Below are 18505 nucleotides of genomic sequence, written 5' to 3' on the forward strand. Positions count from 1 at the left end.
ATATAATATCCTTAACATGCCCATTCAGGCTGAATTACAAAGAAAGAGCTAATCTGCCACAGTTCCAGAATCATAAACAGGGATAATGACACCTATATTCTAGGGTCCTGGTGATCAACTGTAATAAGACATGTGAAAGTGTTCTAACAGATATGAAATGCTTCATAAATGCTCTTAAATACTTTCATGAAATGCCATAAATAAGGTAGGTGAAAACGAATGATTAGAATTTTATGGCGTATAACTGGAATTAAAAGGACTTTGGAAAATTGCAGAAGTAGTCAAAAGCAAGAGAATATAGCTCAAAAAAAAATAAACATAGGACACTCAGTAGCAACAAGTGACTTAAAAATATACTCTGTATTTATTGAAAATGCAAATGAAATAGACCTATTTATGGTATTTTTAAAGACAACTGAAAAAAGATGTACACGACAAGTCAGAAATAATGCTAACAACTGAGTGAAGATTAGGTTCACTTTAACCTAAAAGGCTGAGAGCCACTATGCCAGAGGGTGGTAGGCACAGTAAGGAAAGCAGCTGCTTTCACAGGGTGTGTAAGGCCCTGCTGACCAAAACTATTCTGTCGCCCTTCCCTGCCAGATGTTACAGTGTCTGAAGTGACATCAAGACATCTAGTCTTCGGACTAAGGTAAACTATTCCTATAAGAATTTACCTATTTTAACTGATTTCACATCCAGATTATTTCTTAAGATCACAATGGCATCGAAAGCAGAAAGAATGAGTTCAACAAAGGGAACGGAAGCTCACATTCTTTACACTTTCCCAAAAAGATTTTTCTAGGAATGTCCCATATTTCAACTACTCATTAACTGTGCAAATTGTTTGGGGGGCTTACCCTGATTTTGCAAAACTTACCATGTCTTTGAGTTCTAAGAGCAATACAAACCATACATTTGTAACTTTTTTATTAAAATATACTTTTTTTCATAAATTTACAAGAAAATTTTCTCAAACCTTTGAAACAACAGAGAATGTTACAAAAAAATTCTAACAAAGAACAGCATTTTATGTATATTTCTTGAAATAAACAACTAATACTCCTTAGAAAAGATATAGATACTTAAGTACCTTGTATTTAACAAAATATTCTTTATAGAAATGGGTTATAATCTTTATCACAGAGACACCAAACCTGTTCCTAATCAAGACAGTCAATCAAATAAACCAGCTCCCATTGACCTTCTCCATCAGAAGCCCATCCATTTGACATAGCATTTCTCTTTATATACAATAGCAGCCTCTGCTGGAGAAAGAAAGGTATGCTTCTGTTACAAAGTTTTAGCTCAAACCTATTCTGAACTCGAAGAATTGATTCATTTCCTGCTTAACCAACAAACTAAATTAAAATACTTTTCAAGGCCTCAAAGATGTACGGGCCTTATCAAGTATATCCTTCCTGATTTTTGGATAAGCTGGATGTGCTTCAAGAACCTGCAAAAACAAAAAAACAAAAAACAAAACAAAAGCACGAGAACTTGTAATCGATTACTGAGAACTGGAGAGCTACAAAACTTACTGGAAATGAGCATTAGAGTCGTACAAATATAACAACACCTCTTAAAGGTGATATCTGAAATGTGACATAACTCATAGTAATAGTAATTAGATGACAACAATAGAATACAAATACATGTGAGAAATACAACAAATATAATTACTTCCTTAATAGATTGGTTGCAAAAAACAAGTATGTATCAATGATTTGTATTTAGAAAATTTAGCTATTCACATGATATTTAAAAAACCCTTACAGAGTTATTTTTGACCATAAGCACACGTCAGATTTTGAAACACACAAATTTCCAGGCCTACTGAGTCTAGGAGTGGGGAGAGAGTCATTTTTAAAAGAGAATTCCGCAAATGGTTCTAACGTATAACCTTGCATTAATGCACAACCTTAACTTTAACATGAAATACTGCCTTACAGAAAGGTTCAGTAATCGATAGCAATCACTGAAGCCAAGTATTTACTATAATGATGCTGATACAGCCATCTGGGCTAGAAGACATTACATAATTCTTTTCTAAGGAGCTTTTCTTGGAGCTCCTAACGATGTTTAATATAAGGCCTTATCTGGAACAATGGGGGCAATGCCTTATATATCAATGGGACAATGTAAATGCATATATAAAGAAACTGCAAATTCTAAAAGTGCAACTTAAATATTTGCCACTTTAGTAAGGGATCATTTAGTTAGGGATCAATTACAGATATGTAATTGAATGACTTCTAAATAACAGAAATACCTCTTATCTCTAATTTCTAAATCTGAATTCTCTACTAACCAGACTTGGACACATTTACAAGAACTTCATTCAGAACAATGGCTTGGAGAATCAGTTTTATTTCACATGCTTCTCCTCTAGCCCTCTGTCTCTAACATGATAGAAACATTATTGGAGCCCCAATTAAAAACATGTTTGATTTAAATAAACTTTATCATTTGCTGAACTTGGAAAGGTGGTAATCTTTCCCAGATGTATTTGATGAGTCATTTAACCAAAATACAACAGCCTCTACCTCTATTCACATACATCTTGAGATGAACTAAAAGTAGGAAATTGTGCAGCTGAAAATTTTAAGAAATCTAAATCGAAGTGTTACCTGGTGACATACGTCAATGGCATCCACATATCTTTTTGCTTTTAAGTAATTAAATGCCAGTTTGTACCCTGTTAAGACAAAAAAAAGCCATAATGATGTCGTACTATTTATAGAACACTTGGCTAGCATTACCTTTTTTGCCTCCTCCTTTGTTCGCTTACTCACTGGAGAAGTCTAAGCGAAGGCTGGTGAGCACACTATAAGAGAGAAGTGATGGGATGAAGGGAGAACAGGTATAAAAGAAAATGGAGCTGGAAAAAGGACTGCAGTGAACATCCTGTTGGGTTTGAGAAGACTGCCATCCTACAAGAGTGGCTTTTGAAACTTACTAAAAAAGGCCCATTTATTTCAGATTATAGTACAAACTCATCACCAGACAGTAAATAATACCACAGCTATCCATTTATACAGCATAGATTTATTTAGCACTTAACATGTCAGGCTCACTGATCCCTGAAGGCAGGAGGTTTACATTCTATTAGGAAATAAAGTAGGTTATTTAAATAATTATGTAAGTTACTACTTTCAAAAGTGAGATAAATGCTATGAAAGAAAGGTCCGGGCCAACACACCTGGAATAAGAAACCTGGATGGGGAGGGGGTGGGTATCAGGCAGTGCTTGCAAACTGAAGGATGAAGCCTGAACTGGGCAAAGGGAACAGAAGCATGAACACTTTTAGGCAGAGGGAACTGCTCAGATAAAAGGCAATGGTAGGAGCCACAGGAGCCGAAGAGACCCGGAGTACATGACAGGGCAGAACAGCTAGGAGAGCGGCCCAGCAGAGGGTAGAGTAGTCATCAGATATTCCACATCAACCATTAGTAACAATTAGCACAAGTACTAGAAGGAAATGTCATGTTTCAAATATTGACATTTGAAATAAAGTTTTAAGACATTCTTAAAGGATTGCTGTTTTTCTATAAGAACGCTATGAAAGTTAGCAAACAGGAGGAGATAAGAAAGTAACAGTGCCATTGCACTCCCCAAATGTGATATGATAATACCATGATGTAAAATAATATGTAATTCATAAATTCAGTATTTCACTTTACCTCTTACAAATATAAATTAGGGAAATCTGAATGCCACTCTTGGGCCCTAATAAAAGTACCAAAGTATTTTTTTTTTAAAATTTCAAACAAATATTTGAAAAGAATTACTGGCTAATGTAATCACAAGGTAGTAAAAAGAAATAGGAATCATCTAAAATTCATAATATCTGATATAAACACACATAAACATACATGCCTATAAAACTGTCAAAGATGAAAACAGTAAGTTTCAGAGAGTTAAACTTGATATCATTACAAAGGAATTGTAAAATGAGCTAAAAATAAAGTTGGTGACATTTAAAAAAGAAAACAATTTAAAATGTCATGCCATGCCAATCATACTTTACATGGAAACTAGAGCCAAAAAACCTGGATTTAAGTTTTGCTTTCTGGCTTCCTGACAAGCTTGGAGACCTTAGCAAGTCAAGTGAGCTGTCAATTTCAAGTTTCCTCATCAGAACCCACCCCCAACTCAGTGCGATTTTAAGATCAAATAAAATATTTGTTGTGAAATGCTTTTAAAAGTTTTAGAGTGCCACACAAATATTAGCAATTTAGTCAATACTAAATTGGAAGCATAAAGTTTTAATGTTGGAAGAAACTTGATAGATCATCTTGTCTAAAAAATTTGAGAGAGGAAATAAAGGGCCAGAAATGGCAAAGAAAATGTGCACTGCAGCTGCATTACACTTGTCAAGCTTGTAGAAATTCAATGCTATGTAATCAGGGGGGAAAAGGTAGCAGAGAGGAGAGAGGAACATGAACACTGTGAACAGTCTAGTGCGTGTCATGTGACCCGAGAATGGGTGCAGAGGGGCAGACATACATGTGTTTTCTTCCTGGTGCTTCTCACAGTGACAGTACTCAAGCCTGAATCTTACGGAAAGAACATGACCATGATTTGAAGGATTTCCTGACAGCTGAAAAAGTGAAATGCATTGTTAACTTGGCCAGGCAACTGCGGGTGTTAGATGCAATGACGACCTTAAGGAAGAAACTAAAGAATGAATTGAGAGCCTCAGAGAAAACTTACCAATGAGAAGTTGGGAAAATTGATAAAATCATCTATAAAATACACAGATGACACAATGGAAGAACAAATGAGTTGGAATCTCTACATTTGCTGAAGTCTTCCAAGGAACAGAATGTTTAAATAATTTAACTTCTAAATGTATACCTTCTATGAAATAAAGTGTCAAAATTACATCTATTTTAAAGACATTAAAGGAATTTTCATTTTACAAGCTGACTCGATCCTGTAGGATACATGATACTTGAGAAGGAAAAATACCATCAACAAATGGTATTGTATTAGTTCCTGTGCCCTATACCAAGTCTAGTAAAATAGCAGACCCCAGAAAAATACACGGTGGGGGAAGTCCTGAACTAACAGCAGTTAATGTAAAGATGACCTATCAGATTGCAAATTAAATCTGAGTCCATACCATGACATGGTTGCTAAAAGGACGGATGCCACCTTAAGGCTGAGTTAACAACTACAAAAATGCCTAATAAAAAAACAACTTGATTATAGATATAATTACATCTTAAATTATACTCAAGAACTTGTTCATTTCTGGTACAACAGGTCAGGAGGGGCATGGACCAATAAAATGGCCTTTTCCAAACTTATTTGGCCATAAAATCTAACCTCCTCATTACTCAACTCTCTTTTCATTTTTGTAAAGAAATAACAATTAATATCTCACCAAGTATTCCAAAGCACAGATTGGGAAGCACTATTTTAGAGTTTCCAGGAGACGGCAACAAGGAGGGTGAAAGATTTGGAAGCAAGTCTCAGGAAGAATGGGCGAGTAACTGAGATAGTTTGTAGAGACGCGTTTAGAGAGACAGGACAGAAAGCTGAATTAGAGTGCCACACGTGTAAGAAGGAAAGGACTCTGTGGGTTGCTCCAGAGAAGAGACCTGGCCAGTTTCAATGCAGCATATTCCAGCGCAGTACAAAGAAAGGGAAAAACATAGGAATGAGCTCCCTCACAATGTGGGGGGAGGCTAGTTACTAAGCATATTCCAGATGCTGTCTATCTGGTAGGGATGTTGGAGACCACATTCCTTGAGTCTATCACTGGAACAAGTTGATATTTCTGGATGCTCAGGAAAAAAAAAAATGTCCATGGTCATATTATTGGACATTGTCCCCTCTGTGACATCCATCACAATTTACATTAGTGTATAAAGGCACAGAGAAGTCCTGCAGTAAAGAAACCTGCAGACCTTGATTTAATGAAATGTTTTCCTAACTGACCTGACGCTGGAACACTTTTCCTCCCCAGCATTACCATTTGGAAATGGCAGAGGGTTAAGGGAGAGAAAGGGGCTGAATTAGATTAGATGTCCTTTAAGGTGACTGAGGACTAGTTTGAATCTCAGGAAATTATACTTAACAACTATTAAGTTAATAAACTATTGTGAATATAAAATTTATTTTTCAGAAAGACTGATAAAGGAAATTGGCTCTTAATGTATATTTTGTTCTTAAAAAGAAATCAAATGCATTTAAATGAAGATTTACAAATAGAACCCAAGTTTCCAGTGAAAACCTAGTATCTAATTCATTAAACTCACCGACCGCTGGATTTGTCTGACTGCCATGTTTCCAGGCCATCTCATAGTTTAAGGCAGCGTCTGTATATGCTTGCTCTTTTTCCATAATGTACCCCATATATTCATAAGCTTTGCAGCAAGACTGAAGGAAAATGGAAGTTACATCAATAGATTAAACTTGATTTTATGGGGTACTTAGGACTATAGAGGTCGACCACATTAACTCATTTAATTGGCACATAAAACAATGTTTTTCAACCTTAGCTATGCAATCAAATCATCTATGGGACTTACTAAAAGATTCTGATCAAACCTAACTCCCATTCCCCCCAGAGTCAGGAACTGGGGGACGTGCAAGGGAATGTGTATTTTACAGTTTTTATTACAAATAATTTCAAGTTAAAATTAACAGTGCAATGAACCCCATGAGCCTGTACCTTCAACAATTAAATCACGACTAATACTATTTTAACCTCTAGCCCCTGCATACCTGTCCTGTATTAGGAAATAAAAAATCCTCAGATATTGTACCATCTCATTCATAAATATTTTAGTATGCTTCTTTAAATATAAGGACTTCCTTTAAACAGAACCACAGTTTATCATACCAAAAATTTAACAACTCCTTGATATTACTAAATATCCAGTCATTATTCAAATTTCAAATGGTTTCAATATAATTTTGTTTTGTTTTTAGTTTGTTAGGATGATGGGCCAAACAAGGCCCACACATTGACTGGCTGAAATGTCTCTTGACTTTCTTTTGATTTAGAGGTTTCCCTTCCATCTCTCTCTTTTCTTGCAGTTAAATGTAGCAAACAAGAATTTTTATCCTCGAGTTTGTCACAGCCCAGATTCAGTTGAGTTCATCCTTGTGGTGCTTATGTAATGTATTCCCATGTCACTGATATCTGGAAATTATAATTAGATCTAGACGTTTAAATTCGATCTTGATCTCTGGGGAGAGAGGTGAAAGGACTTCATGGGTTAGTGCCCTGCTGAGCCACAATGGAGCCTGAGGCAAAAGGAAAAATGCACAACTCTATACATGTTTTTGTGATTTTTTTTAATTGCTAATTTTTTCTCAAACATTAATTTTTACAAATCAAATTGAAAAGTGGGGATATTGAAACTCACATTTTAAATTTGAATATTTTCTTTATATCCAAACAAAATTTATGTTATTTTCCTGACTTTAATGGGAGTAAATATGTCAATAATATTTTCATTAAAATGAAAAATACATAAAAACATAGATATGGAGGCATACATTTTCCCTTTTGTTTCAGGCTTCAATATCGCTTAGCACCGCACTGGCAGATGCTATTTATTTAACATTTTGATATTTTGGTTTAAAAAATATTGCATTAAATTATTATAATAATCTTTTATTACAATTTATTATAATAATCTATAATAATCTTGATTAAATGATTATTTTTATCTACAGTGGACTGAATGTTTAAAAAATTCATATGTTGAAACCCTCACCTCCAGTGTGATGGTACCAGGAGATGGGATCTTTGCAAAGGAATTAGGTCAGGAGGATGGAGCTCTCATGAGTGGGACCAGTGTCCTTATGAAAGAGACCCCAGCCAATTCTCTGCCCTCTCCTTCCACCGTGGGAGGATACAACAAAAAGCTGGCGGTCTGCAACCCGGAAGACAGCCCTCACCAGCACTGAACCACGCTGGCAACCCGATTTCAGACTTCCAGTCTCTAGAACTGGGAGAAATCAATTTCTGCTGATTATAAGGCACCCGGTCTATAGCACTTTGTTATAGTAGCACCAGCTGCTGAAGATAATTCCTGACACTTAAAGTGCCCTTTTAAATTCTGGACCCCAGGTGAGGGTGTGAGACTTGCTCACCCCAGTCTGGCCCCATCACAGATGGCGTGTTCTTCCCTCAGGAGGCACATAATATCAGATTCTTTTTTTATGATGTTATAACCATTCATTAATGTATCAGGGATGGGAAATGGTGACAGTCTATCACTCTTTCTTCATTTATTAGCTGGAAAACATCTATCGTGAGAAATGTCTCCTTTTATGCCACACTGTTACACAGCAGTATAGTTCACACAGATAAGTACGTAATGCCTTCCCTTTATTTGCTGGCTTTAGAAATAACAGTTCATCAGCATATTTCATTGATGACCAATTAGGTTTTTTTTTTTCTTTTTTGGATCTTTGTAAACTCATGGATTTAAACTTATTTGGTGTGTTTCAATCCACTGCAGTTACTATTCTTACTGATGGTTAATGTGTTCCAACTTTGGCTAGTGTGAGTGTCTTCAAGTTGGCTCCTGAGTCCTTGACATGACTCTAATCATCTTCGATAGCTTCCTTGCCATCTGGTAGGACAAGATGGTCTAGTATCATCTTGTACATTTCTGTCCCAGATCTGGATGATCTCCATCTTTTAATTATACAATTCAAGGTTTCTAAGCTCTAGTTCCTGAATCTCAGGCTTCCAATATTGACATGTCTAATCAGCCAAACTGGCGCCTCTAAAGTAGCCCTCGTGTTCAACCTGCAATATATCGCTGTCAGTGTTCTGGCAAACTGAAACGCTATCTGTACTGAAGCCTTAATTCCCACGTAATCTTGCTTCATCCTAGACTAGGCATGGAGGGGTCAGCTGTCTGACAGTTTACATTTTTCTTTTTCCTTCTTGTCTTTTATTGAAGTACAGTTGACATGCAATGTTACATTAGTTTTAGGTGTACAACAGAGTGATTTAACAAGTCTATACCTTATGCTACGCTCATCACAAGTGTAGCTACCATCTGTTACCATACAATGCTCTTACAGTATCACATATTCCTTATGCTGTTACCTTTCGTCCCCATGACTTATTCATCCCATAATGAGAAGTCTGTATCTCCCATTTCCCTTCACCCATTTTGCTCATCCCCCTACTCCCCAGCCCTCTGGCCACCATTAGTTTGTTCTTTGAATTTATGAGCCTGTTTTTTGTTTGTTTGTTTAGATTCCACATGTAAGTGAAATCATATGGTGTCTTTCTCTCTCTGACTTATTTCCCTTAGCATAATAACCCCAGGGCCGTCCATGTTGTCACAAATGGCAAGGACTAATTCTGTTTAATGGCTGAGAAATATTCCATTGTATATATATCCATCTTCTTTATTCATTCATCTATCGATGTACACTTGGGTCACTTTTTTTTTTTTTTTTTAAGATTTACTTATTTTAGAGAGAGAGAGACAGAGCATGAATGGAGGGAGGGACAGAGGGTCTAGAGGTAGAGAGAGAGAGAAGCAGACTCCCTGCTGAGCACGGAGCCAGACGTGGGGCTTGATCTCAAGACCCTAAGATCATGACCTGAGCCAAAATCAAGAGTTGGATGCTTAACTGACTGAGCCACCCAGGTGCCCCACATCTGGGTTGCTTCTGTATCTCAGCTATCGTAAATAATGCTGCAATAAACATGGGAACGCATACGTCTTTTTGAATTAGTACTTCCATTTTCCCTAATGAAAAAATTCCCAGTAGTGGAATTAGTGAATCATATGGTATTTCTGTTTTCAATTTTTTGGGGAACATCCATACAGTTTTCCATAGTGACTGCTCCAATACACGTTCCCACAAACTGCACAAGAGTTTCCTTATCTCTACATACTTGCCAACACTTGTTACCTCTTGTCTTTTCGATTCTAGCCATTGTCACAAGTATAAAGTAATATTTCATCTTGGTTTTGATTTGCATTTCCCTGATGTTGAGCATCTTTTCATGTGTTTATCAGCCACCTGTAGGTCTTCTTTGGGAAAATGTCTATTCAGGTCCTCTACCCATTTTTAAATTGGATTATTTGGAGGTTTCTTGGTGTTGAGTTGTACGACTTCTCTATATCTTTGGATAGTGATCTGTTATCAAATATATCATTGCAAATATCTTCTCACACACATAGGTTGCCTTTTTGTTTGTTGATGGTTTCCTTCTCTGGGCACAAGCTTTTTATTTTTTCTTAATCCCAATAGTTTATTTTCATTTTGTTTCCCTTGCCTGAGGGGGTCCAGAAGTTCAGATTTTTCAAAACCTATTAGTGAGAATCTGTTTTTCAAGGACAATTTGACTTAAAATTAGATGTAGAGACTATAAGTTGATAAATGGCTTGATGTTTTAGGTTTTTAAATTTCCTAAGAAAGTAATTTAATAGCATTAGATGATCGTAACTCTTTAAAAAACAAAAGATCCACTTTGTAATCTAATTTACTGAGAGTAAAACATTTACTATGATTAAAATTTTGAAGTAATTTCTATGAATCTGTAAAGATAAATTCCCTCAAGTTTCTAAGTTGCGTACTATTATTTCTCAACAAATACTAACGAATTCTTAACATAAAAAAAGGTATAAGAAGACCTTTTTTTTTGTGACTAAACACAAAAATGCACTGTTACTAAAAGGCCCTGGATTTCTACAGACTTGAAGATTTTCAATTTCATACCTAAAGATAAGGACTTTTTAATAAACAAATTAAATGCTGAAAAGACTTTTACCCACAAAATATATTATGCATAGTGGATTCTAATAATGTGAGAACAACATGCAGCTGCAGTAAATTCATCTAGAGTATTTCTTAATAGGAGGGACAGACGTCCGCAATTAACTTTCTTCTGCAATTTTCATTAGATCTGGGATGAGTTGGATAATCAGAGGCAAATGCTTGACATTCCACAAACACTTTCCATAAGTGGGGCATACCACAGCTGAAACTTGAAACTGCATAAATCTCTATCTTCCTTTATTTTCAAGAGCAAATGGCGTCTTTCTTTTTATTAACGTTATTTCCTGATGGTGGTAAGAATAAACATTTCATTTTCAAAAACACACAAGAACCGTTAGAAATGGACCCACATTCTATAATAACCTACGACAGAAAACCTTCACACCGCAGGGTAACAGTTATTTTCAGTCACCTACCCTATTATGACGCAGGCACCGTTTCAGCAGCTCTTCCGCCATGTCGTATTTTGCTGATTGAATATAAATATCAGCAAGCAGCAGCCAACTCTTCTCAAAGTCCTCGGCATCAATTGGATTCCAGTTCATTTTCGCAATCCGCTTCAGCTGGTTTCTGGCTCGTGGTGTCTGTTTCAAGATCATATAAGCTGTTGCCATTCCCAAAAGTGCTGGGATATGATCCTTCTGTAAGAACGCAAAACTTCAGACCCCCAGATCCACAAACAAAGATGTCCTATGTTTAAAAGGAAACATGGCTAGTAGCAAAGGTTCCACAACAGGAGAAGTGGCCGGTGGACTCTGTATCTGGCTCCACACAGGTAACTGTGATATGGTCATTATTTAATACCCCAATTAATCTCACGCTGCCATGAAGAAACTTCGTCAGGCACCATCTGGTCAAAATAATCCAATAAATACGCAGATGCCATAACCAGACGACTTAGACAATTAGGGCGACTTGATCTTTAATGGGACTGACTAGCTATTATGGTTTTATAGAGAAACAGAAAAAAACAAAATTCTATTTTAATATAATCTTAATCGAACATTTGTGTTTCAGATGCAGCATTTTGGCTCCTTAGTTCTTTTACTTGTAAAACAAGAATGAGACTGATTAACCTGCAAATGATATTCCTTACCCACATGAACTTCTATGGACTTATCTATATTGACTTTTTATCAATACTGACTTCTATTGCTCCTTTTCCCTTCCTTCTTGTTTTATTCAAGTCTTTTCACCCAATAAAGTTTGACCAATGAAATATTATAAACAAGGCATGCGATTAATTCATCACTTGGAAATTATATGAAATAAACTAATGCCTTAAAATAGTCTTTTAAACTTAGAGTCTGCAGCTTTTTGATAGCGTCTGTAAAACACAATGTTCTTTTAGAGAGAGTTCGATGTCAGAAACTGTCACTCTGTGAAGCCAAAAAACTAATAAGAATTGGTATAAAATGGGAGCTATTGGTGATCAACCCAGGAAACCAACTTACCTAAGCAATATGTGTATATCCCTGATAAAGCTAGGGTGGCTTCTTACATTTCAGAAGAGGGATTGTGATGTTTTTATAAAGAGAAAGGCTTCAGGTTAAAACACAAATAAAGGATGGGTAACTGTGATATAGAAATTAAAATATCGAGACTATAATAAAGGGGCACTGTGAGATAGCAAGCTTGGGTAACCAATAAAGACCACTGCAGAAGGAGAGAGTGGTTTGTTCATTGTCCAACACTGAACATGGTTGGAAGTCAGAAATAACCCTGGAATAGAGGAGGATAATGACTTAGAGCTCGATGAAAATAATTTTTTGGGAGATAGAACTTCTTTGGTTGTAATTTTATGCCTACCAACAAACTTCCAATATGTAATCTGTCCTCCTAATTAAGAAATGGCAAAAAGGTTTGAGTGCCAAATCCAGCCAATTGGTAGTAGATTCTGCAGACACAAGGGGTTTATCATCAATTATTGAGCACCCCTGCCCCTGCCTCCTCCCATAGAAAGGAAAGAAAGCAGAGGCCTGCTCTGAATTTGTCAGCCAGGTCCTAGGACATTCCAAGCCAAGAAGAGTCTCATAAAAATGTCCAGATCTAGTCACATGTTAAAAATATCCCACACTATACATTTAAAAATAAGCTCTCTGTTTTTAAAATCACACACCTTGAGTTTGATTAGAATTAATCAATTCCTCACAGCTTGATCACTACTGAATGAACTCAAGAACAGTTTTTAAAGGTATAAACCTGAGTTCTAAACCCACATGTCTTTTCTGGTGCAGACATCCTAAGATGTTCAGCTGGCTTTCCTCTGTCTTTGTCAGTCACTCTGAGCTGCAACAACTTTAGATCACAGAGGACAATACAGCCATGTTATAAACAACAAGGTGACAGGATGAAAGCAGGCGTAAACACTTTGCTTGGGTGTAATGTATCTGGTGCTGCTTCCTCCCCTGACTTCCTGTCACGTAACTCTTTTTCAATCAATCTAAATGCCACATAGTGTCGTGAATACACAGGATGCTTCCCTGCCTCCTTGCCTTTGTTCTCTGCCTGTGAAAATGCAGTTTATTGCGGTTCTTCTTAAATCATACTTCTCCACGAAAGGACCTCCCCACTCTCCTAATATTATTTCCTACAGTACCTTTACCTGCAGCTCTAGAATGGAATGTAATAGATTTTGGTCTCTACACAGTATGCTTTGCCTCATCTTCCCTGGATTATGATAAACTCGACAGAAGAGACTGTCCTTGATTTTTTCTTTGTGACTCCCGCTGTGCCTAGTACCCACTGGCTGCTTAATGGATATTCATTTTATATATATATATATATGTGTGTGTGTATATATATATATGTGTATATATATATATAAAAATGACTTATATATATAAATCATTTATATATATAAATCATTTATATATATAAATCATTTATATATATTTGTGTATATATATATATAAATAAATATGTAGCTTATGAGTTACAAGGAAAAAATGCAAGATAAAACTCATTGTTTCTGAAACTTCAGTTCATGCATCAGTCTTTGGCTGGTATGGTCAGTAGACAGATTTGAGGATAGCATATTACTAATCACGTAAGTAAGAATGGTAAAAATAAAGCAGTCTCAACAACATAAAAACCTGGTATTTCCAGGAAATAGCCGTGATGTCACTCATGGCTTTTGGTGTTCTCTCAAACCTCACACTTTAAACTCTCTCTCCTACTTCAGGTCTCCATTTTTCAGCCACTGTCATCCATCTGCCGCCACATGGCCCAGCCCCCGACAACGTTACTTCACTGGCAGAAGGGCGCAGCTCTAGGACGTCACTGCTGCTGGTGCTACCTTGTTGTTGAGTTCCAAGGTGGCTTACAGTGGTAATAAAATGCCATTTAGGATACTTGCTCTCAAATGGCAACAGGAATATACTCTGGTTTCTCTTCAAATCGTATAAATCTTTCCCCTTTTCAAATGGCAACAGGAGCTGTAGGTTCCCCAAAGCTCTCCCAGGTCCGGGGAGGCAGGAGGAAGGGGCCCCGGTAGGGAGTTTTTGGTAGCTTACTGCTACCACTGTGACCACCGAACCACAAGGAAACACAGCAAAGTTCTGTATATCCTCTGAGAGACACACATTTTGAATTTTCGGTGGCCTACAACACTATTGAGTGGAAGAACAGGAAACCCAATGAGTATGTTTAGAACCAGCTACCACCCACTGCTGATGGGGTGGGCTCCTAGAATCCCTGCCTTCGTATCAAGCAGTTGAAGAAACACAGCACTATGTGAGGGAAGGAAAAACACAGCGCCCAGAGAGTGAGGAGGTGGGTCTGAGTGAGTTGAAAAGAGAAGAAAGCCTTTGCTCTAATTAGTATTATTGTTGTTTCTACTATTATTATTGCAGGGGGTTATTTCAGGGTTGCTTAAAAACACCACCATTACTCGCCTGACTGAATTATAAGCTGTCAGTACATTTAGCCTTAGAGCTAGAAACACTTCAAGTCTGCCTAAGTGAAAAGGTGAGCTATCAAGGTAGCCAGGTGTTTATTTTCACTTAGTCACTTAAGTGAAACAACACAGAAATTCTCCAGACAATAAAGCCATTCCTTTGAGAGTTAATTGATGCCCTTTTGAAGACCTCCCTTTCTCTAGAATTTACCATTCTAATAGAAAAAATATATCAACAGCATATCAAAATAACAAAATAGTATCTTCTAGAAATGAAGGTATATTATGTAGAATTATGCCAAGCTATCAAGGCAATTTTTCCTTGTAATTAAGTCAATCTTCAGAAAATACACAGCTAATTGAAATACATACATCTATACTGCCAAGGAAAGAGAATAAAGAGCTGAAAAACAAAATCTACTGACCTCAGATGTTGCTATTTCGGTGAAGGTATTCAATGCTTGCTCAACGTTAGACTTCTGTTTGGTAGCGACCAGGCAATAGTTTTCCATGATGCGAAGCTGCACGTGACCCTGAATGGTCTGCGGTTTTAGTTCTTTAAGGAGCTTTTCTGCTGTTCTCACTGCTAACTGCACAGACTCCTGCTTCTCACTTGAATTACTGGATACAATTAAAAATAAATCTCTTATGTCTATTACTCATGAAGTAAAATTCATTGAGATTAGAATGAGCCCTGGGGCCCAGTGGTTTCTCTTCTGTCACTAATTTGAAGTGATCCTTTCGCAGAATAGCACTCATTCTCTTCTAATACAAAGCGAACCACAGTTATAATGCATTACACTTAAACAAAATTAATATAGCTTTAATAAAAGACCATTAAACATTTCTTCACTTTAGACTGAAGACAAAAATTAGACAGTATCTACATGTGGTAAGTGTGTTCATTTCTGCTAATATAAAACTAGAATTCAGGATAAGTAGGATCATATAATTATCAAGTGGTAGATCTACACAGAAAATGAAAGGAAAGAAAGGAGGGAGTAAAAAGTAACTGACCTTGCTGAAGCACCCACTATGTGCCAAGCACCACAGTATTTTTAGCGGCCTATCTGACTCTCAGAAAAGAAGCTACATATCTGGGGTGCCTGGGTGGCTCAGACGGTGAATCATCTGCCTTCCACTCAGGTCTCGATCCCACTGGGATGGAGCTGGCACCATGGTACCATCCACTCGCTGCTCAGCAGGAAGCCTGCTTCTCCCTCTGCCCCTCCCCCCACCCTGCTCGTGCATTCTCTCTCTAATAAATAAATAAAATCCTAATAAAAAAGAAACAATATATCTGTCAAAAGGTTATAAATTTCAAGTGCAATAATTTGAATATGTAATATCAATTTTCTTATTTTAAAAAAAATACCTAAATCAATTAATACAAGGAAACTAAATTCTCAAAGCCCAATCACTAAAGCCATTGGTCTTTTTCTCAGGCTTTAGGCTTTATCTTCTCTAAAACATTTCACATTGTTAGCTACCTTCTTCAAAATTCCCCTCCTTTGCCTTCTGTAACATTACACAGTTTGGGGTCTCTTTCTACCAAGCTGATTGCCCTTTTCTGACATCCCTTCCCCCTCCCATCCCCTCAAATGTCAGCATGCCCAAAATTTAGTTCTCAAACTTCTGTCATTGCATTGTACTTGCAAAGAGGTCATTCACTGGGCTCCAACTGTCTACTCTGAGCATCCGTCCCCCAAACCTCTTATCTCTAGCTGTGACCTCCCTCTTGAGCTCTCATTTTGTATTTTCAACTATTTGCTAGAGATTTCCAGGAGGACAGCCTATAGCTGCACAATACGTTACCTTAACCTTTCTAACACAAACTTAGGTTTGTTCTAAAACTTCCAATGGTCTCTATAATCCAAAGCCTTCAAATCTGTCATTAAAACCTCTCAGCAGTCTGGTTCTAATTTTCTCTCAGTCCTCTGTTCATCTTCCCCCGATGGCTTTGCACTGCTAGGATTTCTATGAATTCTTGTAATACTTAATATCCATTCCACCCATTTCTGTTTAGTCAGAGACTGGTTTCAGATATTGTCTTGCCTCCTAGGTAGATTACATGCTCCTGAAGGCAGAAACTACCTTATATACCTTATACATTTACATCTTCACATACCCCCTGTCATTCCTTGCCCAATTCAAGAACAGCAACAAACACACGTTGATAGCAATAATACCATTTATCCGCAGTGCACAACAGGGGCTACCAGCAAGAGCTTTGCAGTCACACAGAACTCAGTCCACATCTTGCCCCCACCATTTACTACTACATTAGACAGGCTAACTCTGAGCTTAGTTCACAACGCTGTTGCAGGCAGCAAATAAGACAATGCATATAAAGTATGAAGCACAGGGTATGGCATACTAACATTTGCTAAGGGCTTACTATTATTGTGTGGACAGCTTTCGCTAAAGTAATCAAATTCTACAATTTATCTTCTTCTCAACAGAGCAACTAGGGGAGTGTCTTTGTAACATGCTTATTTTGATTTCAGAAAACTCCTAAAAGCATCTAATGCTTGTTTCAGAGAACAGCTATTCTAGCTATGATTTTTTCATCTGACCTTTCATTAGTGCTGTCCTAGAACGGAGCCCTCTTTTAGAAGGTATCCTTGCTTATTATCCTTAATAAGTGTTTCCAGAAAAGGGATAATTTGTCAAAGGATAACTCACCCCAGGTCTCCATCCAGATTTTCAAATACTTCACCTCCAACAGTTTCGTTATCTGGATTCAGACAGATTTCTATCATATTATAAAGAGCATTTTGGCCCCAGTCACTGTCTTTCCGAGCTTTATTAAAATGTCGAAGGGCATCATTTGGTTCTCCAGTATACCTTGTTAGATGTTTAAAAAAAAAATCACTTATTTCAATCGTTGACTACTAACTTTAAGTCATTTATGATCTCTTTGGTAAATAAAATTATTAACATATTTTAAAATGTAGATCTTAAGACAAAGGAAAGGTTATTCTACTTTATTCACAATGAGAAAAAAACCTATTATGTAGGGTTTAGTCACCAATAGATTTACCAAAGATATAGTCCTTTACAGTATTGAAATCCTGGCTCCAATTTTGCTCTGGAGTTACGTTTTTCAGCCATTAAGAAAAATCTTGGAACGTCCTCAAGTTTTCCACATCTTCTCAGGAAATCAATTAAACGAGATAATGTCATGTAATTATCTAGAAACAAAGAATATTTGTGATATAGACAATATTTTATATCTCTTGTTTTGACGGTTATAATCCTACTTCATTAAAGTATAGTTTGCTTCAAATGAAGCAGAATTTAAATACAATCAAAAGGAATGCCTTAGGGGTTATAAATCCCTAAAGAGACTATATGACAATTGGATAAGGTTTTGGTTGGTCTGGACAGTGACAGAAGCTAATCTATAAAATACAAGCCAATCTATAAAAATGTACATTTGTTGTAACTTAATTTGCAACTGTTTCTGGGAACAAAATCTAGAAACAGTCTCTGCATTGGTCATCTAAACTCTAACTGTAAAATTCAGGAGGGTTGATGAGATTGCACAGGGCCAGTCTATCTCTGATCTCTTTACTGCGGCAAGGAAGGGGATGAGAACAGTACCTTTTGATTAAAATGTCTATTAGAAATTTTACTCCAGACTTTCCTTAATATGCATATGTGACTAATGTATTAGATGCTAACTTACCATAATATAACTGTAACAAATTACTCCCAGTGTTTTAATCCTATTTTATCTTCTAAGAAAAAAGAATTAATTTAGTTCTTTGTGGTGTCAGGTATAATTTCCTGGCACGTTCCTAGAAAGCCTTCTTCTCCCAAATC

At 36.8% G+C, this 18505-nt stretch overlaps 1 protein-coding gene across 2 annotated transcripts in view; it reads right to left on the bottom strand.

Moving 5' to 3' along the window:
- Positions 1-346: 346 nt before the first annotated feature.
- TTC21B (tetratricopeptide repeat domain 21B) overlaps positions 347-18505 on the bottom strand; it is a 71484-nt gene continuing 53325 nt past the window's right edge. For both annotated transcript variants that reach the window (XM_002928608.4, XM_034654671.1), the window contains 7 exons: positions 17721-17871; positions 17363-17524; positions 15103-15298; positions 11196-11420; positions 6270-6390; positions 2631-2698; positions 347-1456 (listed from right to left, as the gene is read on the bottom strand). In XM_002928608.4, coding sequence (XP_002928654.1) covers positions 1379-1456; positions 2631-2698; positions 6270-6390; positions 11196-11420; positions 15103-15298; positions 17363-17524; positions 17721-17871 — 1001 coding nt within the window. In that variant the 3' untranslated portion in view covers positions 347-1378. The remainder of the gene's footprint in view (positions 1457-2630; positions 2699-6269; positions 6391-11195; positions 11421-15102; positions 15299-17362; positions 17525-17720; positions 17872-18505) is intronic.

This window comes from Ailuropoda melanoleuca, chromosome 2, assembly GCF_002007445.2.
Source record: "Ailuropoda melanoleuca isolate Jingjing chromosome 2, ASM200744v2, whole genome shotgun sequence".
NCBI lineage: Eukaryota > Metazoa > Chordata > Mammalia > Carnivora > Ursidae > Ailuropoda > Ailuropoda melanoleuca.